At 37.0% G+C, this 27664-nt stretch overlaps 1 protein-coding gene across 1 annotated transcript; it reads left to right on the top strand.

Annotated features, from left to right (window-relative positions):
* The first annotated feature begins 145 nt into the window (after positions 1-145).
* Positions 146-27664, top strand: MOV10L1 (Mov10 like RNA helicase 1). The gene is made up of 26 exons (XM_071423819.1): positions 146-224; positions 1302-1486; positions 2592-2748; positions 3153-3265; positions 4056-4246; positions 6281-6421; positions 7306-7532; positions 7664-7859; positions 10328-10522; positions 11755-11869; positions 13187-13364; positions 13996-14066; positions 14443-14534; positions 15273-15331; positions 15879-15994; positions 17096-17126; positions 18236-18414; positions 18928-19074; positions 19852-19973; positions 20764-20863; positions 21265-21429; positions 22867-23040; positions 23808-23957; positions 25560-25667; positions 26347-26484; positions 27239-27664. The coding sequence occupies exons 1-26, from the start codon at positions 146-148 to the stop codon at positions 27332-27334; spliced, it is 3525 nt and encodes a 1174-aa protein (XP_071279920.1). The 3' UTR covers positions 27335-27664.

Here is a 27664-nt window from a genome sequence, read left to right as displayed (position 1 = left end):
CGTGACCCGGAGCGAGCAGCGCCATTGGCCGCGGCAGCCGCGCGGGCTCGAGGCGGCTGCAGGGAGGCGTCGCGCGCCGGCTGGGCCCGCGGTGCGGCTTCTGAGACGGGCCTGGGGCTCCGGCTCCTTGCTAAGGCGCTCCGGGATGCTCTCTCTCCTTTCTAAGGCGGTCTCCTACTTGTGGAGACGCGCAGATGGTGAAGATGAGAGATGGGCGACCTTTGGTAGGAATTTCGGGCCTGTTGTGGGTTTGTGGTGCAGTTTCTGAGCCGTGAGGCTTGCTCGTCCCCCACGTGCCTGGAGCTGAGTGCAGCCCTGTTTCCTTAGGAAAGGTTGTAAGGAGGAGATTGAGATGAGAGGGCATTTTTTTGACTCCAGAGCCTGTGCAGTTTTCCCGGAAGTGCTTTTTTAGCCTTTTCCTGGGTAGGACAGGTTACTATTGCTGCTGAGAATATGGAGTAAGGAGTAGGAGCAGTGCCCTGGCAGCCATGAGGGCCGGTCATGTCCTGCTGGGGTGCATCAGGCACTGCATCCTTGGTGGGTGGCTGGAGGGGGGGATTGTCCTGCACTGGGACAGCCTCACTATCCTGTGTGCACTTTCAGATGCCTCAGTACAAGACCTACATCAAACCATTACAGTGAGTGTAGTGGAGGCTGGGCAAGACGGTGAAAGGTCTCGGGGGTGTGACTGAGGAGGAGCAGCTGAGGTCCCTCGGCTTGTTCAGCTTGGAGGAACGAAAGCTGAGGTGTGACCTCATCGCAGCCCACACCTTCGGGAGGGGTGCTGGTCTCCTCTCCGAGTACCAGTGACAGGGCACAAGGACATGGAAGGAAGCTGCATCAGGGGAAGTTTCAAATTGGACAGTGGGAAAAGACTCCTCACTGGGAGGGTGCTAGTCACTGGAACAGGCTTCCCAGGGAAGGCACCAAGTCTGTCAGAGTTCCAGGGGCATCTGGATGATGTGCTGAGTCGTATTGTTTAGTTTTAGATAGTCCTGTGAGGAGCAGAGAGTTAGACCCGTGTGATCCCTATGGGTCTCTTTCAGTGCAAGATATTCTATTAATTTATTTTTTTATAAAGAGCTTAAAGTGTGTTGGTTTTAAAATGTTTGTATTTAACTAGCTTTCCTAATTGTTTGAAACCATAAATTGCCATAAGATTCAAGACTTAATTGTGAAAATTATTAGTTGGCAACTGTTGCTATTTCCATTTGGTCTTTTGATAGAACGGATGTCCCTTTTTGCATAGTTCTATAAACAAGTGATTTGGGTTTATGTCAACACTTTTCCTTTTGATGCAGATGAAAAACCACTGAAAAAGGTACAAGGAGTAGTGACAAGACTTTGCCATGATTATGGGATGATAGATGACACAATAGTCTTCACAAAGGATGTTGTTACAAAAAACATGTTGCTGGCTGTTGGACAAGAAGTTATTGCCACCGTGGAAGAGGATAAAACATCAGGTGGCCTGAAGGCTGTCAGGGTAAGAGGTGAAGATAACTAGTAGTCTCACTTTCTCCATAAGTACCTTGAGGCTTTGTTTTGGAAGTTACTGTAGTTTTAGCCTCACAAATTCTACAAAATAGGAGAAATTGCAAGCTGTTCACCTAGAGGGGATAAGCTGGAGTTTGGGGGTAATTTTATTGTTTCATTCCATTGCCTTTCAAGTTATGTTTAATACAGGTGTAGATGTAGTGAATAAGAAGCTATTAGTTGAGATTATTGCATCAGAAATTTAGTCATAGCTACTCCAGATCTGTATAACTTTTCCGAGTTTCAATCAATTTGATGTTATTGTTATACGAATGGATAAGAAGATCAAAGCAGTTTGATCTTGCGCAAAGTTTGCTCTTTTTGCACAGGAGTAATTTATGTTCTTGTGAATAAGAACAGAAATTTTAAAACTTCTTGTTGTATAAATTGGTAACTCAATGTTATTGACAATTACAAAAATGGAGATCTTGCTATTGCAAATGGTAACCATTATGTTCAACAATATAAATCATATAAAATTTAGTATGATAGTATGCTTCAGATTGGATCAGGCTCCAGTAAACTTATATCTGAGGTGGTGATATGAAGAGTCTGTTAGAAGCTGCTCTAGGGGTTTTCTTAATCAAATTACTAAAAAGTGACAGTGTCAGTCTGTATATAAATACATGTAGTGTTTATAAATACCATCTTGAAAACATATTTTTTGCTTTCTGAAATAGTCATTTTCTACTTCCAGTTTTGTACAGACAGATTGCTGGATATGGTGTTCCTGTCAATTGAAAAATCTTAAGTAGACCTAGAGCAAGGGAGGTATGAGAAAGTTTTGAAAAATCAGCCTGTAATTACAGCAGTTGTCAGCACTGCAGCATACATCGCTCTTTAAAAGAGAAGTTTTAAAGTTTCTCTTTAAAAGAGAAGTTACTGTTTATTACTTACTCTTTTTGTATCCAAAAAGTAACAGCTATAGTAAGTAATTGTCTTAAAGGAAGCTTTGTCTCCATAAGCAATTGAAATTTTGTGTATTTATTGTAGGAATATGTATTTAATTCTAAGTGTCAACTGTTTAAATGTTTGGGTTATTTTTGTATTAATAGGTAGACACCATCCAGAATACCCAAGAAGAATCCAGTCCCACTTGTGATGCCTCTGAACTAAATAAGAAAACATTAATTGGCAATATTACCTCTCTCTCTGTGGATGGTGGCTATATTAATCAGAATACATACTTTGCAATGCAAGACGTCTGGGAAGGTGTGTAGGGACTTCTTGTTTCCTCTTTCTTAATAATTTTGTGTATAAAATAGAAATATCTTCTGACAAACTTGCAGTTGTCATCCCAAATAAATTCTAATGGAATATGCAATGAAACATAGTGAAACAGCCAGACATGGATTGAGAAAGCTGCCTGTTCATTCTCACTGAGCACAGCCTGCATTTAAGCAGAAGTTACATGTTAGCAGGTGTATTTTTCAACTAGCATCTCCTATGTAGATTGCCATAACCTGCAAAGCAAAGGACAGCAAATAAACTTCGGCCTCAGTGGATCCGAATAATGCATTGTTCTGGCTTTTATTTAACTTACACTGATTCTGTAGGGGAGTAATGTAAATGGTATCAATAGTAATTAACCTAGAGAAATGTTCTGTTTTGTATAGATTTCAAACCTTGTGAAGGTGACTGGGTGCAAGCAAAATACTATATTAACTCGACAACGTGGAAGACTGAAGCAGTTGCTGTAAGGCCTTTGAGGTATAAACAAGTAAACAAGGTAAATGTTCTGCACATTGTTTTTGGCAATAGGAATCCTGGGTGAAGTGGGGTTTCAAATTGGTTTCAGTTACAAATATTGGTAGATCTTCTATAACACATCTTTAATTAAAAGATAAAATGTATTAATTCATCCATTTAGAGCATGTGTGTAAAATAATTTTGTAAAAAATAATAATTTTGAAAATGCATACATAACTTTAATTGATCAGAAAGAGTAACTAACTTATCTATTATGAATTGCTGGTTTTAATTCTTGCTATTAGTTATAATGAGGATGTGTCATGATTGGGAATTTATTAAGTTTAATTTATTCAAGTGTTTCAGCTTAAAAACAACCACAGTGCCTTCTTTTTATTTTAATGAAAACATTTGTTTGCTTTAGTAATGCATATGCTATGCTAGGTTTATGGGTTTTTGTCTTAACTCTATATATTGAATATTTGCACATCAAGCATACGAAAAAATTTTGTCTCATTACTGCTAGTATGGAAGTGTAAATTAGTTAAGTTGACATGTCACAAGAAAGGTATCATGGTTAAGTGTCATGTTGTAGTATGTACTACAGTGGAACTTAATGCTTATGTGAAGTACTTGTGTTTCTTTACTCTTCTAAATCTGAAAATGGGCACAGTGATTCTGGGTTAGGGCTCTGTGTTTATTTCCTATGAATAACTGAAATTTCAGAATGCATTTTCGTTAATGCTAGAAGGGCTGCTTCAGGTGAAAAACAGTATGTCTGTTAGTTTAAAAAGATAGTATCAAGTAACAGTGAATACAAACTATTACAGGTTCGCATTTCCAGCATCTGTGGAAGAACTGGGACAATAGATGACAGTATATTTTTCACTTTGGATTCACTGAGACTTCCTGATGGCTACCTACCTCGTAGACATGATCTAGTGAACACAATTGTGGTGGAGAGCAGTCAGTCCTGTTACATTTGGAGAGCTCTCTGCTTGGTGCCAGTCAGCCAGGATGGGTAACATTACTTTGTTCTCTTTATAGCAGTTAGAGACCTGGTGTAGTTATGCAGCTGACATTTTATTGCATCTGTCAAGCAAGAAATACTGTGAATATTTCCCTAGTTGACTAGAAGGCATAATAGACCATTGGAAAAATCAGAGCATGATATGATTTGGCCCTTGTTTGGGTTTTTATCTCCTTCCAGAAGGCAGGAACATGAGTGCTACTAGAGAAGGAAAACTAGGAGCAGCTGCTCTCAGGGATATTGCTAGGCAGGGAAGGAGTTTTGCATACATGTTAGTAAAATGCCAAGTTCATTGTGCTCCTCTAGTAAGGACTTCACTGTTTGAAAATAAATCACTGCAAAATTCATATAAAATACATGTTTCTTTAATCTATTTGTCATAAGTTACAGTGATTGTTCAGATATCTGTCCTAAAAGGAAAAGTTTCATGGTCTTAATAATAGATTCATTCGGCCTGCAAGTATTGATCTGAGAGGTTCTGCAGGGATTTCAGATGTTAAATGTGGCATGAGGAGGATCTGGATACACTGCAGAAGAGGTTGAAAAAAGTGGATGATCTTCATTATGGAGAAGAAGCAAAACTTAGGGAAATAATCAACTACACAAAAGTAAAATGGGTAACTAGTCAATAGCAGACCTCAGCAAAGATCTGGAATTTGACTTTGGAGTTTAAGTGTCTGTACTATGAAACACACCATTACCACCTGAATAAATAGATATTTTAACTGTAAAATCACTTCACATGCTGAGGTCTTGGCAGGATTACGTAGTCTAACTCTGCAGGCCAAAAAGAAATTGTCAATTGGAAAGTCCAAGGGGAGAGCAAAAAGACATTCTGATGTCTTTCAGACATCATCTTTGGGAGATCTCTTGGAAATTTAGCCAAGGCCATATGGCCATATATACGTCTTCAAAGGATCTACAAAGAATGATATAAGCTGTTTTGTTTTCTCTAGAGATAACAGATATAATAAGTTGCACCTAAATGAAACTTGAAGTGTTTACATAATTTTGCAAAACAGTACAAATTGTTCACAATTTGTTTTTCTCAGTTGCACCTATTTTTAATGATGGATTTTATATAGAAAATTATTACTGAGGCCAAGTTACAAAAGTAGACCTTAGGGTTGATTTCTCAGGTTTAGTGTACATCTACCATATCAAAAACTGCAGCTTAGGCTGCAGTGGGAGACATCTAGTGGGCTTGGCTAGTAAATTGATACAGCTAATGAAAAGCAGCTGCACTCATTTTCTGCTTCAGTATGTCAGATAACTCAGGATTAATGAGGGCGTATACATACTAGTGAGATTATTAAAATATTTCTAAATTATTTCCATGCCACTTTATCTAAATTAATAGTTTCTTTATTACAGAATAGGAACTATGTGAAAATTTGTTTTACAGGTAAAAGACAGGAGTTTAGACCTGTGCTCAGTGTTTTAGACAGGAAAGAGCACATCCCTGGTTTCATAGGTCTTTTTCATTAGTTGTGTGTAATAAAAGTTTTCAAGGGTAATTTTTGGTTTTCAACTGTTTCTTAGTTTTGTCCTCAGTTTGCTGATTAGGAACATAAGCAGAAGACACAAGTACCTAGGGTGAAACACTTCCAGTCTAGTCATTTTATCTCTTAGCTGCAGTGCTAACCATGACTTATGCTAAGGAGCTGCTCTTTGTTGTGTCTTTGTTCAGATCCCAAAGAGAGCCATGAAAATGAAATTACTTCACTCACCATTTGATTTAGTTCTTTAGCAGGGATTTGTTAACTCCTCCAATCATTTTAGTCTTGCATCCAAAGTTTTATGCTGGTTTATTGTGCTGCTGACAAAAGACTTGTTGCTGCTTAAATTAATTAATCTAATTTTCTTGGAAGTATAAATGACTGAGAAAAAAATGAACTATCTCACCTGCTTGTTTCTAAATATTGTGACTGTGCCTTGGTATAGTTTCTTAAATTTGTGCTGAGTCAAAGATATTTCCTGAGGCTGTTAGTGTTTAAAAACTGCTACTTAAAATTATTTTTGCAGACCATCTCACTCTAATGAAGGTAATGTGGATGAACCTTATGAAGACATAATGAGAGACAAAGGAGAGTTGAAAGTATCAAGAATGACTGACTTTGGAACTCTGAAGCAGGGGGAATCTAAAAGAATGATGGTCTGGATAGAGTAAGCCTTTCTGATTGTTTGAAGATTTCTTTATTTCTATCACTCTATCTCTTAACCTGTTTTACATTCAGAAGTCTCTTCTAGTTGAGCCTTGTGGTTTGTGATATTTAAGTAACCTCCAGATACTATGGAATTAAATTCACAGTGAATTTAATGTCTGTAAGATAGCCTTTTTGATATTGAGCATTTATTTTGCAGACAGTGTTTTGAGACTCTCCAGTTCTGTATCTCTTTTCAATCCTAGTACAGTCTTTCCTAGAACAAGGATTGAAGCAAAAGCTTTTACTTGTGTGTTTAACTTAAGCTGCAGATACTCTGCCATCTTCAAAATCTTAGAACAAGAGGACTATTGCATATTTGTGTATTAAAAGCAGAACAGATTTTTTTTTTCTGTTTTTTTTTCTTTTTTTGTGAACTTGGATGCTGAAGAACTATGTCAGTGTATCCTTAGGAGGGTTTTGTTTTGGTAGTGGGGCTTTTTTGGGGTTGGTTGGTTGGGGTTGTTTGTGTGTGGGGTTTTTTTCACATCTGGGCATCAAGGCTTAAATGAAGACAAACCTGCATATCCATTCTTTGTTATTCTGTGTTCTTTCCTAAGAGTTGGTTACCCAATGATGAACTTTAAGCTCCCATTGTTTATATTATATATGGTATTTGTATATGCTTTATATGGTAGTTGATGCGACCTAGAAATATTAACATAAAGCAGAGGTTCTTGCTCTCATTAGTTAGAAGCAGCAGTGCAATTTCTTTCTGACAGCAATTATGAAATAAGGGGAACTGACCTGCTTCAGACAATTGTATTTGACTTCAGGTAGAAATAAACTTCTCAAGAACATTTACCCTGCACTTAATTATGTAACTAATCACATAACTACTTCTAGGAATAAAGGGAGCGTACCACAGTCCTTAATCAGCTGCAGATTAGCTGGATGGGTGAAAGACAAGCAATTCAGTGTTGAGATTCCTCAAAACTGTGAGAACAGTCCATCTTTTCCAATAAATCAAGAAAACCTCTCAAAAGCTGCAATTAATTCATTTAACAACAGTGAAGGAACAACATGTGAGTCATTGAACCATACATCCATTATGAAGAATGGAGTCATTCCAGGTACAGTGAGATGAGTGTTTGAGTGCTGAATGTTAGCTCCTCAGGAGACCAGTAGGTTTGTTTGAGAAGATTTGCCTATGTTAGCAATAGAAATTTTGATAACAAAGTTTATTGTTATACATTTACTACAGAAGGAATTAATTTTCAAGATACAAATTTATCAAGGACAAAGGAAAACAATTCCTTGGTGAAAGATGAAAATATGCAAAATGGAGAAAGTGAGCAAAAAGACCATGTGGAGCAACCAATTAAGCACAGCAATATTACTCCAGAAATTGTGATACCACCAGGTGAAAAAATATCCATAGTGATTACATGCACAGCTGTGTAAGTATTTCCATTATTTTTAACCAACACAAAGCCAGGAAGTAATGGAAATAAACTTAACAGTTCTGTTTCTGAGCACAGTTCTCTTCTTGGCATGTTGTGCTTTAACCCCAGCTGGCAGCTGATCCCCATTCAGCCACTCGCTCACTCCTTCCAGTGGGACGGTGGGGACGATGGGATGAGTAAAAGTGAGAAAACTCATAGGTTGATATAAAGAGAATTGAAAAGGTAAAGCAAAAGCCACTATCAGAAGCAAAGTAAAACAAGGAATACATTCACTTCCCATGGGCAGACAGGTGTTCAGCCATCCCCAGCACAGCAGGGCTCCCTCACACATGATGGTGACTTGGGAAGACAAATGCTGTCACTCAGAATGTCCTCCCTTCTTCCTTCCCCCAGCTTTACTGAGCATGATGCCCTATGATGTGGAATATCCCTTGGAGCAGTTGGTGTCAGCTGTCCTGCCTTCTCCTGTGTGTGTCCCCTTCCAACTCCTTGTGCACCCCTGGACTCCTCACTGGTGGGACAATATGAGAAGGGGAAAAGGCCTTGACTCTGTGCAAGCCTTTTTCAACTCTGTAGAAACATCCCTATGCTATCAACACTTTTCAGCACAGATCCAAACCAGAGCCCCATACTAGCTACTATGAAGAAAATTAACTCTACCACAGTCAAAACATGGTGTAGTGTAAAGTAAGCCAATACATATTAGCAAATCATCTGGAAATCTGTGACTTTGAAAGTAGTTACTATTTCACTGCTTGATTCTGAATTTTTATTGAAATAAAATTGTAGTAGCCAATGAAACAATATGAGTGGGAGTGTGAGGTTGAAGATAATGCCTGCAGATGGATATATTCTTAGTAGTAAATCCATTGCTCCATGAGCACTAGTGCTAATGCAAATTTCCTCTGTTATGTCTGATGTGTTTCTTCTAGTCTTTAGTATCTTGTATTGCTACATTGCCTGATCTGAAGTTTTCTTGTTCTGTGATGGGAAATTCAAGTTATGTATGCTGAAATAGAAAAGAAAAAGCTTTCTTCACTGAAGGTGTAATTCACAGAGGAAGTGGTTTGCAAATCTTAGAAAACCCCTGAAAAACAAAAAATAGCTGAGCATTTTTTGTTTTTCAGGGTTGGTTTTTTTTTTTGCTATACAAAATACTTTCTTAATTTAGTTAAGAATGGAAAGTGGCTTTATGGGAGCTCCTGCATTCAAGTAGGAGTATTACATTTGTGTAACTTTCACTTGCTTCCAGCCGTAGCTGTACAGACTTTGTGTTCCACAGCCATTGATTCCTAGGATGGTAAAGGAATAGTTGGACAGGGGAAAACAAGTTTTCATTCACTGAAGTAATGCTGCAATAATATTCACACTACTTCTCATTTTAAATAGTGAAGTAAGGGGTAAAAAATTTCTTAGGAGGATGATTGAGCTCTAGTTTGAAAGATAGAGCTGCAGGCATGGCTTGCCTTCATGGAGATACACATGTAGAAAGAATGATTTATATTTTGTTGTAAATCCATAAAAGACACAAAGTCTTAGAGTCTTCTCAGAATACAGAATAAGCCACACAAAGCTTCATGGGAGGCTGCAGCATGAAGTTAATGAGGGTTTGCTGAGCACTTAAGAGGCCATAGAGACTGCAGATGTAGACCATAAATTTGGACAGTTTGGTGTCTGTTTTGAGTTTTTATATCAGAAAAAAACAGGATATAGTTTTAACCTGAGCAGATAGTCTTAGTTGGCAAGAGTGGTTTTCCTGCCAAAGAGAAGGTAAGCTGGAATTCTTCTGGGATGCATTTGTTTCCGGCACTTGGTAGCAGTATTGGACCATGTAGTTAGGGAATTGCACTGTAGTAGTGTTAAGTTTCATAGAAACCAATCTGAACAAACCTCCTGTTTTTTTCCCCTGTGTCACTGCCCAAGGAACACTTGCACTTATAAAGTATGTTTTCCAGAATTAGAGGATTTTTCCTACTTTCTCCATTCATGTGTTTACAGTTAGGGCTCAGTTCTGAGTAGCCTTTCACAAGGTGCTGCAGAGCAGTTATTGCAGACAGTGAAGGGATTTGCTTCAGGTTCCTCTGTTGGACCTGTTTGGCTCTTGTTTTGCAGTAGCAGTAATTCCAAGATGTTCCTTGTAACAGAAGTATTAATTCTATGCCCTAGTACGTTGAGTGGAAGGATTTTGCATTTTACCCAAGATTTTGGTGAAATTGTGGGCTTGAGATTTTTGCTGGGATTTTGAGTTGGCATTTTTTTGGTGGGTGGGTTGGGTGGGTTTTTTTTAATTATTTGGGATATCTGGATTGAAGGTATCCCAAATAATTGAGGTGGGGAGCGTTGAGGAATTACCCTAAATTAGCAATTCTCATATGTAACTGAAATGAGAATGTGTCTCATGGCTGAGGAAAATGAGGTGTGACCATGTTGGTTTTAAGAAGATAACTTCTGTTTACTTGAAGGATTCATGGACACAGTAAAGAGCTCCTTTTGCTTGGCTTTTCGGATTTTACTGTTGGCCGCTATATTGAAGCTACTGTAACAAATGAAGAAGAATTACTTATAGCACCTGTACAACCTTATTCTCCAGGAAAGCCTAAAAATATTCCAGATTCTCAGCTAAGGAAGACAACAGTGGCTGCCCCTAAACAGAAAAGGTACTGTCACTTCAAGCATAAAATAATACTTACCTAAGACTGTTCTCTTTGGTATTGTTATATCTGATCTGTAATGCTGAGAAAGAAAGTGTGAAACTGGGAGAATCTCTACATGTTTTTACATATGCTCGTATAGGTTGTAAACAAGATGGTTGTGGACATTTCTGATAGGAGAGGTTGTTTTAGTAATTAACTGCTTGATTTCTTTGTAGGTTTTTTAAACAGAATCTCTAATGTGTAGTATGGTAATAAGATAAAACACTGTTTCTTTAGTTATCTACTTAGTAACAAATGTGTTATTGTGGGAAAAAATGGGAAACTGAGAATAGTTTTCTGAGATAGTAAGCTTCTTAATTCTTTACACAACTTTAATGTCTGCATCTGACTAATGTCTCCCATCTTTCATTCAAAACAAGGTTGTCCATCTTTCTTATTGGTGTAGGTCTCTCTTCAGCACTGCTCTGCATCTGAGGGAGTCCTCAGCTCCTCCCTATTTAGTATCGCTGGCAGACTTACTCAGTATACCTTCAAATGCAGCTTCCAAGTCATCTGAGAGGATGTTGAAGAAAACTAGCCCTAAGATGGAGCCCTGTGAAACCCCACTAGGGACACGTCACCAGTCAGATGTCACCCCCCTCACTGTAACCCTTTGTGCCCAACCAGGTCTTTGAGTATTCAGATGTCTACCATCAGGTCCCATAGATTAATAGCAATCCAGCAGGAGCAGCAAATCCTGCAGAAGTTCAGGCTCAACTTGGTGTTTATCATTCTCAGTCATGACTCTCCAGCTAAGGGCAGTGGCACTCCCTTAGCCCCTCATTGATGTTGAGGACAGAGGCAAAGAAAGCATTAAACATCTCTGCCTTGTCTGTGTCCCTGTGTGTGAGGTGACCATCCTCATCCTGTAATGGGCCAATAGTCCTTTTTTGCTATTGGCATATTTTTAAAACATTTTTGTTGTCCCCCACAGTACTGGATAGCTTCAACTTCAATTGAGCTTTGGCCACATGCATTTTTTTCCCTACAGTGTCAAGGAGCATCTTCATAAGATCTCTTACCTTTCTTCCCAGTATAACAAACTTCTCAGTTGTCCCTTTGAAGGAGTCATTAGTCTGTTGTGTGTGTGTATGTGTTTTAGGTTTATAGTCACGGTGTTGTGGCATGTTAGTCAGCTGTTTTTTATGTACATTACTTAAGCAAGCTAAGTGTTATGTTGTACATTTTCATTTTAGAAATAAGAGAAGGTGGTGTTCAAACTTCCTCCCACATTTTACCATACCAGATGAGTTAAGAAAATGTGTGGAACAGCAATTAGACATACTGACCTTTCAGCCCCTCCTAGCAGAGGTATGTAAGTGTAGGTTTTACATAAAAATATTTTTTGATACGGTGTTTTTGTTCAAGCGCCTTTAACTTAGGAAGAATGTATAGTCCTTAGTGTAAGAGAAGATGACATAACACTTGTCAGTTAGACTCAAACTTCAGTTTGGATCCCATAACTTCCATGGGTTTCAGTATGTTACAGAATCCAAGCTTACAAAACCATAAAGGCATAAATGGGAAAATCTGGAAAGAGACTTGAAGTGTATTGGGGGTGGACATCACAGAAGCTAAACAAAGATTTCTCTGTATTCTCACTTTTTAGGCATCACTGGAAGGGGTTTTTTGAGATGTCAGGAAAGTTGTTATTTCATAGAAAATCACAACCTCTTAAATTACTGCAATAACAGAGGATTCTTTTCTGATTGTTAAAAATTGTTTTTGTAAACATCTTCAGATGTAATTCACTAAATCTTGTTCAAATTCTTCCCACAAGTATAGCAGTTTCAGAATACATATAAAACACCCCCCAAAAAGCTATAAAGTCTTAACAAGAATACTACAATGATTCCTTCTCCAAAACTTTGCTCTTATTTCTGGTAGAATATGGCTGCAACTCACTTGTTTTTGTAAATTTTAAGTACTTATAAACTGGAGCTGACACTTTTTTAAAATGTAAGAGGCTATATTGTCTGCTGACTAAACACCTCACATTAAGCTTGGGATCACATTAAGTTAGTAGGTTAGCTATCCTCTCTTAAAAAGGTAGATAAAGCTCTGTAGTGTTTATAATAATTTTACACTGAAGGCCTGCCATTAATGGTTACTTTTTTTAACCACACCCTAACCTTAGATAGAAGTTGGTGCTGTTGGAGAATACCTCTGCAGTAAGAGCTGTTAAGCTCTGAGGGAGAAAATTGAGGTTCTTTCAGCTCGCCGTAAGTCGCATGATCATCAGCCAGGGCCGAGACTGACATGACTCTCTTTTCAGCTGTCTCTGTCCATCTATTTAGATTTTTTGCTTTCTGGGCATAAACTGAGCACAGAACTCAGTCTGTAGACTGCCCCTGAATTCAGATGGTGAAACTGCTGCTGTAGTAGGGAGAGACTTAGTTCACTCTTTAGCTGAGGGGCTATTGTATTTGAGCTCAAGGACTAAACTAATCTCATTTTGGCTATTAAGCAGGTTTAAAATATTATCTAGTGTATGGATGCATTTAGGTATCTTATTTGGCAATCCAGTTGCTGTGGAGTCTGTCTCAAGAAGTATTTTGTTTAATGTTAGCAATAGTGGGTTCTGTATCTTAGTGTACAACAATAATGTATACTGGGTTTATTTTTCAGCGTCTTAATCTACATAATTATAAAGCAAACTTTTCTACTCTTTTATGGCTTGAAGAGATCAAAGCAGAAATGGATTTAAAAGATTACTACATGAGTGGGGTTACTTTAAAAAGGAATGGGAACTTGTTAGTGCTGGAAGTGCCAGGAGTAGAAGAGGGCAGACCTCGCCTGATTCCAGGTAGAACTAAACGTGAGATAAAGTCAAATGGCATGTTGATCTGTGTTTTCACAATGCAAACTATATTGTTTATTCATTTGTTTAAAGAAGTCTTTCAGATATTTGAGCACAAAGTTATTCATTTAGGCTACTTGACCGGGGACTAGGGACAGGGGACTCAAGGACACTATGTTAATGTCTCAGTGTTATAGTGGCTGCTATCTGAAGCAGCATTGCATGTGTCTGTTCTTACAGATGTTTCAGTACTTTAGGATTTTTCTTTTACAATAATCAGTGGGGCTTTCAGCAAAAATAAACTGTGTGATGTAGTAATAGCTTAAAAAGCAATAAGTGTAGCAAAAAGACAGGGAAAGCAGCTAAAATTAAATTCAGAATTTCAAGTAATATATTATACAAGATAGTGTTTTCAAGAGGTGTTGTCTGATGGCATCAATACTAGATGCCTTTTATAATATACAACTACATATGGCATTTCAAAACAGTACTGGTGTATACAGCAACTTTGCTGAAGTTAGGCTCTTCCAAATTCCTATTTTAAACATGCAGAAGGGAAGGAGAAATTACATGCTGCAGTGAAAATGTTACTATTCCTTGTAACAATATTTTGCCTTTTAACTTTGTTTTCAATTAGGTGATAAGGTGATACTGAAAAGTCAGGTCTACTCAGATCATATAATAGAGTACATAGCCTATGTCGCTGAGGTAAGCAAAGTGTTTCTCCTCTTGAAAATACTGTGGTACACAGGTTTTATAAGGAAAGCTTGCAATTCCTGCAGTTACAGACTATTTTAACCTGACTTCTGAGAAGATAGGTTTATTTTATGTATATTTTGAATGGTGATTTTGTATTTTTAATCTATTTTTGACAACTCTAGCTTCCTTATTCTTCTGAGATTATAATCTTTGCCTGCTCTGAAAGCACTTTTAACATAATTTAGATATGTAATATGTTGTTAGAAGGTAAATCTAGATTTACATTTCGGAGTTGGTGGGGGGTTAAGTGCTTTCAGAGATGTTTATTTATGTTTAAAGTACTAAATCTTCATCAGTATCCTGACTTTTTTTATTTTTGTAACAGATATGTGAGGAAGATGTTACTCTTAAGGTTAATGCTGACTTTGAACGTGCTTACAACTTGGAGCCCATGGATGTGGAATTTGTTCATTGCAGGTGTTTTTATAAGCTTCCAGAAAGCTGTGTTTAATGATTCCTCTAGTAGAATGACTTTTAAAATATGACCATCAGCTGTTTATTTTGGTGGACACAGAAAGACATAATTAAGATCTTGCCAATTTTTTCTTTTTTCTTTCCCTGAACACACCTTTGCCACTATATTCATGGTTAAAAGACTGTAATTGTACCAGTGTCCAAAGAGTTGTTATCTTAATTATTTCTAGATAGCCACACCAATGCCAGACAGAAAAATGGGGAGGAATGAGGTGGGGTGTTTGGGGGTGTTTTTCTTAGGTTTTTCAGTAGTTTTGTTTTGTTTTTTTTAATGTACTAATATGGCTGCAAGACTATGCAGGAAGTAAAAGTAGCTGGTGATAATCTCCCATTCTTTTATACTTTTGTTTTGTTCATGGGATGTTGTTACCTGTTTAGAGTTACATAATCTTCTCTGTAAATTCAGCCCTGCAAAGAAGTTCCTTGAAAGTGTTGAACACCAGATCATCTTTGTATCACTGAAAAGCTAGAGACTATGTGTGTCAGTATTATTCATAGCTAAGCTGTTTATACTTCTGCAGCATATTTCTCAGTAAATTCCTTTTTTTAAAAAATACACATTTTTATATAAAACTTTTTTTATGCACAGTAAAAGTACCAGGTAACTCATAGGAGTGTGCTCTCACAGTATATGGAAATGTAAGCTTTTACTTTAATTACAAATCTGTATTCTGGTTCCAGTATTCCTAGCAGGCGATGCCAGTTGGCCATTCAGCAAGCTGTGTACCTGGGTGAAAAAGGTACGTTTCATTTGGTATTAAGCTGTCTAGAGGAGTTTCTTTGTGCAGAGTCTTGTGGGTTTTATTGCTTTCACATCAGGGCATACTGGGAAGAATGCATTGTAATCTGTTCTTGCAGGAGTTTTCCATGCCTTAGGGGCTTTTTGGTTTGGTTTGGTTTTTAAGAAGAAAAAACAATACTGAATGTATAGAAGGTTTTGTCAAAATTATTTCATCTGTCGGCCATCACAGGCAGGAGGATAGGAAGCAAACTTTGTGAACTGTTAGAGCCAACAAGAAATGTAGGAATCATGCATACTGCTATAATAATAAACAGTGAAATGGCCATGCTTTGTGTTGCCTCAGAATTTATTAAAAAACGCTGATTTCCTGTTCCGTGGTTGAGTTGAACAATGCATGTGAACCTCACATATTACCACCTTAGTTCTGATAAACCAATTTTTAGCAGCTCAGACTAAGCTGATGTATCAACAGTAAAATTAATCAGTGAAACATGCAAAGTGTTTGTTTGAAATTTCTCTACTTTCTTTTTCTCTGCTTAATTTAGTGTTATTTCCAGAAAGGCTTGTGTTACAATCACCACAAGCTATCAAGACCCAGAATACTACAGAGTATTGTGCTGTTGATGATGGCCTTAAACAACCTTCACAGCAGGAAAGTAAGGTAACTGTTCTGTAAATGTTCCTTAAAATGGTCGTTCATTCAGATGGGTACCAGATACCTACTGTACAGCTATTGCTGGAAGGGAATTGCATAATGGAGTATCAAAGAATCAAAGTTGTATATTCTGCTGCATTCTAATGACAGAAGTTTTTGTTTGCTGCCTGGAGATGGGAGATTTTATGACAGCTGATACTATAAAGCTTACAAAAAGGAAAGTGCATATTAAAAAAGTGTATGATTGTGGTGGAAATTGTCAGATTTGCCTTAGACTAGTTTTCATAGCTACTGTTGAGCAGATATGTAAGTCCAGTCAATGAGGCAGGAAATAATTTTGTAATAGAAGATCATCATCTTTTTCTGAGTAGATTTACCCAGGCTGAACTGCCACTTATAATATATTAATGAAATGTAGAAAGGACTTTTGGAGGCTGCCTAATTCTCTTTCCTTTTTGAAGCAAGACTGTCACCAGCACTAAATCAAGTCAGCTTGGGGCATGTGGCAGCATTTCTGGGTTTTTTTTTGGTTTTTTTGTTGTCTAGAATTTTCACAGCGTCTGCATAACCTGTACTTCACCACCTTTACTCTCAAGATTTTTTCCTAATTCCCTAATTATTTCACCTGGAGTTTGTGCTTTACAAAAAGGAGTAATCAATCAATGTGGTTTGGAATCAGTATTTTTAAGATGATGTCCAGAACCTTGCCAACACCACATTCCCTACAAGCAGTTTTCTCCTGTGCTGCCATCTAAAGGGACATGTCCACCAAGGAGGATGCATGTATCTTTCAAAGTGGTCTGGAATTTGACTGTTTTTGTGGAAGCAAACAAGTTATGTAGTCATGGCTTCAGAATCCTCATCTGAGCCTGCAGAGTATTTGTGAAATAAATGTCTAATGTTAAGAGAACAAAGTATTAGAAATCTTAAACTTAACATGGAAATTCCTGGCACCTTCTCCTACTACTCTTACCTTTCTGTCTTAACGGTAGGTATTCTATTTAATGGGAAAAAAATTAAAGCTTAGCAACTTCAAAAGTATCAGGGAAGATAGTTGTCTGTCTTCTTAAGGTTATAAACGCATTTATCTTCACTTTCTCTTTGCAGGTCAAAAAAAAGCAGAACAAACAGACAAAAGGTATGACATCAAGGGAGGTGAACATAACAGAGGTGATGAGAGTAACTCTGCAAAAAAGCCAACCTGGTATATTTTCTGTGCTTAAATAATAAGTATCACATCAGTTAATCAGGTTCTGCCTTTAAAGACAAATTCTAGAAATACTAGCAGGAAGTTTCTATGGAGGCTTTTGGTGCATGACTTAAACATCTCTAATTCGCAGAATCTAAAATGATTTGGGTTGGAAAGGACCTTAAAGATCACCTAGTTCCAGCCTCACTACCACGTCCAAGAACACCTTCCACTAGACTGGGTTGCCCAGAGTTCATCCAGGCTGGCTTTGAACACTTTACTTTGGGGGAAGGGGGAGCATGCATCTGATGATATATTTTGTAATAAATAAATAGTTATTTCCCAGTCATTTACTCATGACTTTTTGATCATATTCAGAGTTTTCAATTTGTTATTGGGATGCTGTTTCTCATCTTTGGGAAAGCTTTGCTAAAGATGCTAAAACTTTTTCAAGTATCCCAGATTATTTCTATGCTTTTTTTTGGAAAGTATGACTTTAAATATCATTGTAGTGAAATGCCTGAGAGGAGAGTGATCATGTCATTTTTTATCAAAAGTATGTTTAAGAATTTCTGAGAAATTACCTAGAATGTGCTTCTGTCCAAAGGTTAATAAGATTCTACTGTGGAAAGCTTAAAGCTAAACTAATTCAGACAGGATTAAGAAAAAAAATTCCAGCAGTTGTAGCAGAGGGCTGATATGTAGTACTGGTACCATTCCCAAAGTGCCAGTTACTGGAAGTTTCTCAAGTTTTGCTTTCTAGGACAAGAAAGTGAACTTGATTCTAAAATTACTGAATAGAGTTTCTATTGATTGTTTGGTTATGTAATGAGGGTCCTTTTCTGCTTTTCAGCAAAGAGCCAGTACACTTTAGAAATATGAATGGCTTATTTTCTACTTGGTATTCAATGAGAATGGAATTTTAGAGAAATTCATTGGTTGTTACCACAAAAGGAAAACAAAAAATGTGCAGAAGCATATTGTGAATTGGAATTGCTTTAATCTACATACATTAAAAATATATGTGAGGTTCTGAGATATGCTTGTCTCTATTATAGCTGGTGAAACTGTGGCACTTAAACAGAGAGATGGTGAATTTTTCAATCCTGTGCTGAATGTGCAACAGAAACTGGCAGTGAAAAGGATACTGAGTGGTGAATGTCGCCCAACACCTTATCTTCTCTTTGGACCACCAGGAACTGGAAAAACAGTAACAGTAATTGAAGCTATTTTACAGGTAGTAGTAAATAACAAATCAGTCATCTCTAGTCTTTTCAATGTTGGAACATTTATAGTATTTCTGTAAGTGCCAGCATATCTTTTTCCAAAGGCGTTTTCAAAATACTCTTTTAAAATAATTTTCTACAGCTCCATAAAAGGAGGAAAATCCATCTTCATATGGATTTAACAGAATTCTTAATGGCTTATTTTCAAGCCTTTTTGTCTTTAAAACTTCAGTGAACAGTATCTACCTTGTGATTCCGGTAGTGCATAATGTATTCATGAAGCACAGTGTACATTAATGTGATAATCATTAATTAGTTCTGTTATGGGTACACTCAGTTTGAGACCACTTAGTCATGACTGCTGGCAGGAGCATAACTGAACTGCAAAAGAATGAATGGAAATCACACATGTGCAGAACTCTTCTGAGTTCTGTATTCGGTGAAATAAAATGGGAATGTTTGCACTACTGCTGCTTCTTAAATAACCTTTTTTTTTTTTTTAATGTCTGTCTTCTTTAATGTAGATACACTTTACTCTGCCAGACAGTCGGATTTTGGTATGTGCACCATCAAACGCTGCAACAGATCTGATTTGCTTGCGGCTGCATCAAAGCAATCTCTTAAAACCAGGAACTATGGTTCGAGTTAATGCTGCCTTCAGGTCAACAGAGGTACATATTACAGATACCTACCACTTAAGGTGTCCATTTTAATATTTTTACCTTAAAATACTGATTTTGTATTTTAACTCTCAGTGGCTATGAGGCTGCTTAGGTTTGCTTAGCATCCAGAGTATTACATTGCTTCAGCTTTTCCAGAAGGTTAACGGGAAAGTTGATCATAATCCCTAATTTGATTGTTATAGCATAAGATCTTCACCTTTTTCTTTCTGTGCATAACTCTATAAACAGCAAATAGGTATTGGTGGGAATGTTTGATTTAATTTAGTTTTTTTGGGGTTTTTTTGGTTTTTTTGGGTTTTTTTTGGTTTTTTTTTTTTGTTATCAGTCCAGGTTAAGACTGCTTGCACAGAAAGTAAGCAAGTAGGATTGTCATTTCTATGCAGGACACACACCTTGTGGGTTCATTTCATATATATTTATACATATGTATATGTATTTACTTGTAAATGTGTATATGTAGAGATATACATTTGTATGTATATACATATGTGTGTGTATATATAGATGAGTACATAAAATAGCCAAATGTTCCATTTTGATCCTTACAGTAAAGCACAGATGTCCTGCATATGTACTATTTTCTTAGGAAAATTAATTCACTCATTTTGCTGTATAAATGGGTGTTAGTCTATGTGTTTTGCTCAGCTTTTAAAACAGTTTTTAGAGAGCTTTTCTATTCAAATTTAAAATTTCTGTTTTAGGCTGGCAAGTTGTTTTATCTTTTTATTTATTTTTTTACAAGTTTTTTTACTTTTTTTCATGCAGCAAATTGATGACATGGTGAAACCTTACTGCAAAGATGGTGATGATATTCAGAAGGCATTGTGGTCCAGGATTGTAATTACAACATGCAGCAGTGCAGGATTGTTTTATCAAACAGATACACGGTAAAGTACCATAGATAGCAGTATCACTGAGGTGGCTGAATGACACAAACCCCAGAGCTTTTACAGACTGTCTGACCTGTGACTTGGGCTGTTTTAATAGTTTATTGCATGAACCTGTATTGTGTAAGAGAGCAAAGCACTTGGTTTTAGTAATGTTTAAGCAGAAACTTTCCTCATGATAAATTTAAAAATTATCTTTAGAAATGTTTAAGATATTTGAAACAATAATGTCTCCTCTGCCCCCTGTGGGAATTACATTGCTCTTGACAATCACTTTGGCTCAAAATGATTGCCACACTAAAAATTACAATGTATTTGGTTTTTATCAAGTCACCTTTAATAACGGTAAACAACTGTCATATCAAGTTCTTTTACCCAAGGTTGTCTCTGACTTGGATTTTAATTTTGGAAAAGGACAGTCTAAAGCCTTACTATCTCAAGTTGTTTGGCAGAAACAAAGCTTGGGGATTGTCTTTGCTATACCAAGTGCATTGTTTTAATTCAATATCTTAAGGAAACTGAGAATAAGGGAAGCTTTTCTAACTATCTTAACGTTGGTACAATACTTCAGTTTAAGGTTGTTTATATCAGAGTATGTAAGTGAAATCAAAGATGAAAAATGAAAGTTAGGGGATTGTTTTTTCTGTATTTCCTTCTTTGCTTTGTGTCTTTGGGGTTGCCTGGCATACTTGACAAGGATGTTAACACAATTGCTGAGGTCAACCACAGGGTGGCAGAATGAACTAATCTGAAAACAGCCCTGTTTCAGGTTAATGTTACTTAATTGTAGGCTTGGACATTTCACTCACGTGATTCTGGATGAGGCAGGTCAAGCAAGTGAACCAGAGAGTCTCATTCCTATTGGATTGATTTCAGAAGCTGATGGACAGGTAATTCTCTTAACATCATTTACTGAAAGGGAAAAAGCTTGTTTATTATTTCCATATTTTGTGGATTATGTAGAGTGCAAGCAGCCATTTTCTGGTAATGAGTTTTTTAATAGAGATTATTCATGCATAATATCAATTCTCAACGCTTAAACAAGTTTCTTTACGTCTAGAACAAGTCTGTGTTGGGAGGACTGGTTCTGTGTGGAAGCTATCGAAATAAAAGATGTATTCTGTTTAAGACAACAACATACTTTTGTCCTTTGCAAACAAATGTTTGAAGGAAAGCAGAATACTTGATATGAATTGATCTTTGAATTCAGAAACATGTATGCCATTATAAAATAAAGTTTCAGTAACAATTCTTTTGATCTAAAATGGATGTTTTTAAATTTCATATACAGATAATTCTTGTTGGAGATCCGAAGCAGTTAGGGCCAGTAATAAAATCTAAACTTGCACAGTCTTTTGGATTAAGTATGTCCTTGCTAGAAAGACTGTCATCAAGAGAGCTGTATCTGAGAGATGAGGATGCTTTTGGTGCCTGTGGAGCATACAATCCTTTGTTGGTAAGTTAAGCCTTCCATCAACCTTTTTCAGCTCAATCAAAAAAGGAGAACTTGTGGTTTCTTACCACCATTTTGCTCCCTGATGCTTAATGATAAGTCTAGTTTGAGCATGAATTCTCTAGAAAAGCTTGATTAGTTTGCATATGTAGTCTGAATAGTAAAGATGCTGAGTCTTCCAGCATGGTAAAACTTTTCTTTGAAGGGATCCTCTATTCTTAAGTATCATAAGTCAAATATGGTGCACAAAGCACAGTTGTAAATAATAGCTTAAAATTCTCTTTCACATTCATAGTCCAGGTTTACCATAACTTCATTTTCCACAGATGAAAAAGTACAATTTCTGCTTTTAACATAAAAAGACAAACAGAGTCTCTTCTTTGAAGATGAATTTTGCAAACACCATGTTTCACAAAGGGAAGAAGAGAAATTGTTCTTATTTAGTATTGTGTCTTCCTTTGAAGGATAGCTTCCCCAGATTTCTCTATGGGCAAGTACCTAAAATCTATGTTAAGTGGCAGAGGTAGCATATATTTAAACAAGTACAGATGGTTGAGCTGTTTTAATTACTGTCTGAATCCCAAACATAGGGCTGATGTTAAGCTTCCTAAGATGCCTTCCTATTCTCATGGTAACATACTTCAAAGGACTAAACTGAGAGCAAAAGATGACTAAATGATCATGGAAGTAGAGAAGGGAGGAAATCTGATGGCAGATTTAAGGGTGAAAGTGAGGGTGTTTGGACCTAGGCTTTAGGTCAGGTTCAGCCTGCTGAAAAACCTGTCACAATTCCTCCTAAAAGCTGTTAGTGAAAACTCTGGTTGTTGTGTTCCTTACACAGTGCTTGAGGAGAATTGGCATAGTGAGAGATCAGGAAATGGGAGGGCTTTAAGGATAGGTTTTGACTGGAATACCCTGTGTTATCCCTTTTACAGGAATGGGCTTTTTTGAGCTGGTTATTACTTTCTGGAATGCTTCTTTATGATTATTCTTTCATTTAAAGACAAATACTTTTTAGATGTTTTAAGGCCAGCTTCTGTCAGCTGTTCCGATGGTCCCTGTTTGCCTGTCAAGACTTTTTCAAAAAAAGACATTGAATCCATTGAAATTCCATGGAAATAATCTGACTCTTATAAAAAGGAGTGTGTCTATACATCAAATGTTTCAAGAAACTGGAGAATGACCCATTTGTCTGTCATGTACATTCAATTCTTTTTGTCTCCCCTTTGGAAGGGAAGAAGATGGTCCTTCAAAAAACCACTTTGGTGTACTTCTTACTTACAGAAGACCAAACTGCTGTTTTTGTCTTGAATACACTTCTTTGGCAGCCTTAGAAATGCTAAATGCTAGTGGATGGTAAGGTAGTAGCTGTGTTCTGAGAAGTCTGATGAATAATTAATTACCTGTTTCAGCTACAGATTTTGGATTTTGTCTTTCCAGATCACTAAACTCACAAAGAACTACAGGTCTCATTCTGCGTTGCTTGCCTTGCCATCTAAATTGTTTTATCATAAGGAGCTAGAAGTTTGTGCAGATACCTCAGTAGTCACTTCTTTCTTGAATTGGGAGAAATTGCCCAGGAAGGGATTTCCATTAATTTTTCATGGAATAAGGGTATGTAAAATGTTCATACAGTGAACTAAATGTATAGGCTTGCTAGCAGCTTGCTGATTTTTTTAGAATAAATTCTAGAAAGGATATGAAAAAAAGCTTAATATGCCTGTCACAGGTAATGCGACTTCCTGACCATCTGGTTTTAAAAACAAATACTTAAGTCACCTATTTGCTAGGAACTTGAACAGCTGCCTCTTGAAGTGCACTGTAGAGACATTTTCATGGAAGTTTAAATTCATAGCAGATGACCAGACTGGAGTTACTGTCAGCTGCTCTAGATTGCTTTTGATGAGAGTTTCCTACATTCAGATGGATACAAGCCTCTAAAACTAAAGGATCATTAGAGTTTAACTTGGCAGGGGAAAAAGTAGTACCTTGGGGGAAAAAAAAATTCTTTAATCTTCCAAGAAGTTAGTAAGAAGTGGTAATATCTGCTGCTTGGAGAGGCTTGGTTTGGAACTCTTCCACCTTGAAAAAAGCAAGATGACAGCTTATTAACATGTTATTATGAGTTGAGATATAACTCCTTTGTTGCATACTTAAAATACTTTTGTTATATCACTTATATTTATAAATGTATAAAAAATAGATATAAAATGTGAGGTGATACTTGTTCTCTAGAAAAGGTGTATAGAGAGGAAGAGAAATTATATATAATATTCCATCGCTTTTTTTGCATTCAGGAGGTATAAGAATAATGTGTTAATAAGTACATAGTAATTTCTGCACGTGATCTCCATCATCTCATTTTCTTTCCCCCAATACAGGGCAGTGAAGCACGTGAAGGTCGCAGTCCTTCATGGTTTAATCCAGCTGAGGCAGTTCAAGTAATGATGTACTGTTGCCAGCTGGCTCGAAGTGAATACTCTGCAGTGCCAGTGACAGATATTGGAGTGATTGCACCGTACCGCAAACAGGTATAACGTTTAACAGGTCTGATGTCTTCAGAGCCTCAAAGTTGCTGTATTTCATCTCATATATTTATATGGTGGCTGTGTTTGTTAAAGCAGGGGGGCATATCTTAAAATTCCACCTAGATGTATCCTGATACGCAGTGTATTATCAATCATTGCAATACTGCCATTGAAATCTAAAATAATGACAGCAATAATGGCATTCTACTGGTTTTTCAGTTTTAAAAATCTACCAATTAAGGAGACCAATTTGGAAACAAAAGCAGATTTTTCAGTTGTTGGAAGTAATGAGTGCAAGTTAAGAATTCATTATCCAACAGCTGGAACAGCAGTCTGCTTCTGTCACTCTCTGCACTGAAGACTGGATCCAAAAGGGAATTATTATGAAGTAAATGGCATGACACCTTGTTGTGATCTTGAGGAGAATAGAGGAAACAATTACTGTGACTTCTTAGCTGTCCTATAGTCAGACTTGAAGTTTGTAATGCTATTTAAACCTCTAGAGAATGTTAAGCATGAACTTCAAATGCTGTGTTTTATTTTTAAATGTATTTATATCCAGGTATGTTAAGTATGTGATGTTTACTTTCATTTTAAAAATAAACTTAATCCCCTTTCACTTCCAGGGGAGATTTTGGCCGGTGCACATAATTCTTGGTTTTCACATCTCAGTATTCATAACCTTGCACACGTGGCTTGGGGAAAACACTGCGGTGTATGAAAAAGACCAAGCCCTTGTGAAGAAATCTCACTTGCAAATTAAAGCTTTGCTTTTATTGATCCAGCTGGTCAGGTGCAGGCACCTACCTGTGTTTACAGTTATTTGTTTTTTGAAATACCATAAGTATTCATACTGTTGATGTGACTGAATTTCTTACACTCCATAAACAATGATTTCATATGAGTTAATGTGATTTTGTCCTTCATCTGCCTATAATACAAGGCATATGATAGTAATGTCCACATTAAAAAAGTCACTTTGTATTGCAGGAACACTGATTAGAAAGAAGTCTTTGACTGTAATCTTCAGCTTAGTCAGGCAGGATTTCTTCTTAAATCTTCGAGCACTCCAGTTATAATCTCTGAACAACTTTTAGCAGATGGCAGTACAGTAATCCCATATGTACCAGGATCCCAGTAGCTGAGACTCCTTGTTCTCTTTCTCTTTTGGTGGGTACTTAAGATCATACCTCACTTCTACCTTTCATTTTGCATGATGCACCTGGCAAGCAAAGGTGGAATCTTCATAGTCTTCTTCTTCAAGGGCTGATGGAAGCTGCTTGTCCTTGGATCTGTCGTATGCATGGTTTGTATATGATGCACATTGGAAAAAAAAAGGTTTAAGGATCTGAGTTATCTTTAAAATCTGGACTACAAAAAATCTCTCACCTTCTGTTCAGTTTATGGTAGAGAGTACTCCTTTACCTAAGTTGTGTATTAGCTGTGATATTTTCTTGTAGGAAAAGTTACTGTTCTATTTGAAAATCTTACGAGTGAATGATTACTAAGCTTGGTATATGTGGTATGGTTTTGATTTTAAAGCAGTCCACTCTCAAATGTAACACCAAATTCTCTCAAACACTTTTTTTTTTTTTTTCTCGATAGGTGGAAAAAATTAGATTTCTTCTCAGAAGTATTGATTTGGAAGACATAAAGGTTGGCACAGTAGAAGAGTTTCAAGGGCAGGAGTACATGGTTATCATCTTATCAACAGTGCGTAAATTTACTGTGGTGCTATTGAGAATTTTTATGTGTCTAATTCTCTGTGTTTCATTTTTCATATAGGCCTTTAAAAAATTTAGAAGCTATATTTTTGTCAGTCTGTCACAGTATTTGAAAGCAGAGCTTATTAAGTGCATGCTTGTAGAGTTACTCTTCTCTTTAAAATATGGATTATTAAAAATCTGTTGCTTTCTCTTTAAATTTTGATAGTAGTACTTCATTGCAGCTTGGAGGAAGAGTCCCAGGATTTTCTCACTTTTTTTTTCCTGAGGGCAGTGGTACTGTGCTTACTTTTACTGCTCCACATCATACCATAGCTTTTCAGTCCACTATTAGATCTCCCTTAAAGTAGTTCCATGTATGTACTACACTCTTATTTATAGGAACTCATTATTTAGGTAATGAAAACTTTCTTTTTTCAAAGATAGGTTCAAGTATGGATGAAATATGGGTAAAAAATAATGAGTCATAGTTTTAGCACACTACTTGCTTTGGCTGTTTTTCCTATGCTAAGAGAAAGCACACTGAAGGAGGCATATTGAAAGACACATTGTGAATTGTCATTCAGCTGAGTGGATTTTTGCAGTAAGCAAATACTATGTTAAAGTTACACTGTGTTATGTTTTGTTCTTGGCATTTTATTTCTAAAACTATCCTTAATTAATTTTAGGTGCGATCTCAGAAAGTGGTAATTGATGATGAAAAACACTCTTTGGGCTTTCTCTGTAACCCAAAGAGATTTAACGTAGCAATTACTCGAGCAAAGGCTTTGCTGATTGTCGTGGGAAATCCTCACATTCTTGTAAAAGTAAGTTTTGGGTTTATATCTTTGAATTGCATATGTTATTTGCCACAGCAATTGAATGATTTTGTGGTTAATCTGATGTGAGGAAGCATCAGAACATGTTAGGAACTTGTACATTGTCCTCAGTCTGCATTTGAGAATATCCGATCTCCGTGTGTTCCGTACAAACAGCCAGTTCAGGCACACACACAGTAGATTGCCAAGCACAAGGGAAATCATGCTCTGTGCATACAGACTCCTCGATCCTTCTTGTCCCCAGCATGGGGGCTCTGACCTCTCAAGTTCTCCAGCAGCATGCAAGTCCAGTAAGCATGTTCTGAATAAGCTCACACAGTTAGGTTCTTCACAAAATGTAGTTGCATGACTTTAAGTGGAGGGTGGCAAAAGTGATCGTTCCAATTAATGCAACAAATGTCAAGGAGGAGGACTCCTTTTGGACTCATGCATGGTCCTTCCACAGGAATAAGTTCAGCTTGTCTTAATATCTCATTTTATGTCTGACTTCACGAACAAGGAAAACAGTGTTCCAGAAATGGTCTGAATGAAAATTTAGTTCCCCCACACCTAGCTGGTATGTAATTGAGAGCAGCTATAGGTACCTTCCTCACATGTTGCACCATACTTGGACCATTTGTAGAGCTCTGTTTCTGGAAGAGGTCCTATTAAATCTCTTACATTAATGTACCATGTTAATTTGTTTGAAAATTCACTTCACAGAGCACCATGATTACAGTAATATATTAATTTTCTCTTGTAGGATCCCTGTTTTTGTGCACTGTTAGAATACAGTTTAATGAACAGAGTTTATATAGGTTGTGACCTGCCCACAGAGCTGGAACACCTGCAGAAGTAAGTGTCTGGTCTTCACTTTAACCTTGCCAGATATCTCAATATTTTACAGTATTTTTAGAGCTGGTGTCATTTGGAAGATTGATCAGTACAACGATCTGGGTTACCATAGTAGGATTGGATTTTGCATTCCTAAGTAAACATTATGTAAACATAATGGTGTAATGTAACCCTGTTTTCTCCCGCCCCATAAAAGAGTCTGACCATTAATTATTAAATAAGAGCTATTGTTGACTTTGGTATCTTATGTATCCCCAAATGATACTGGCATACTTGATGATCATTAAGATGGAGGGTACAGCAGAAGTATTTAAGGTGATTTCACTGTAATTAA

The sequence above is a fragment of the Agelaius tricolor genome, unplaced genomic scaffold (assembly GCF_023055355.1).
Source record: "Agelaius tricolor isolate 1412-34295 unplaced genomic scaffold, bAgeTri1.0.p SCAF_3, whole genome shotgun sequence".
NCBI lineage: Eukaryota > Metazoa > Chordata > Aves > Passeriformes > Icteridae > Agelaius > Agelaius tricolor.
The sequence above is the reverse complement of the archived record's forward strand: the minus strand, read 5'-3'. Positions and strand labels throughout refer to the sequence as shown.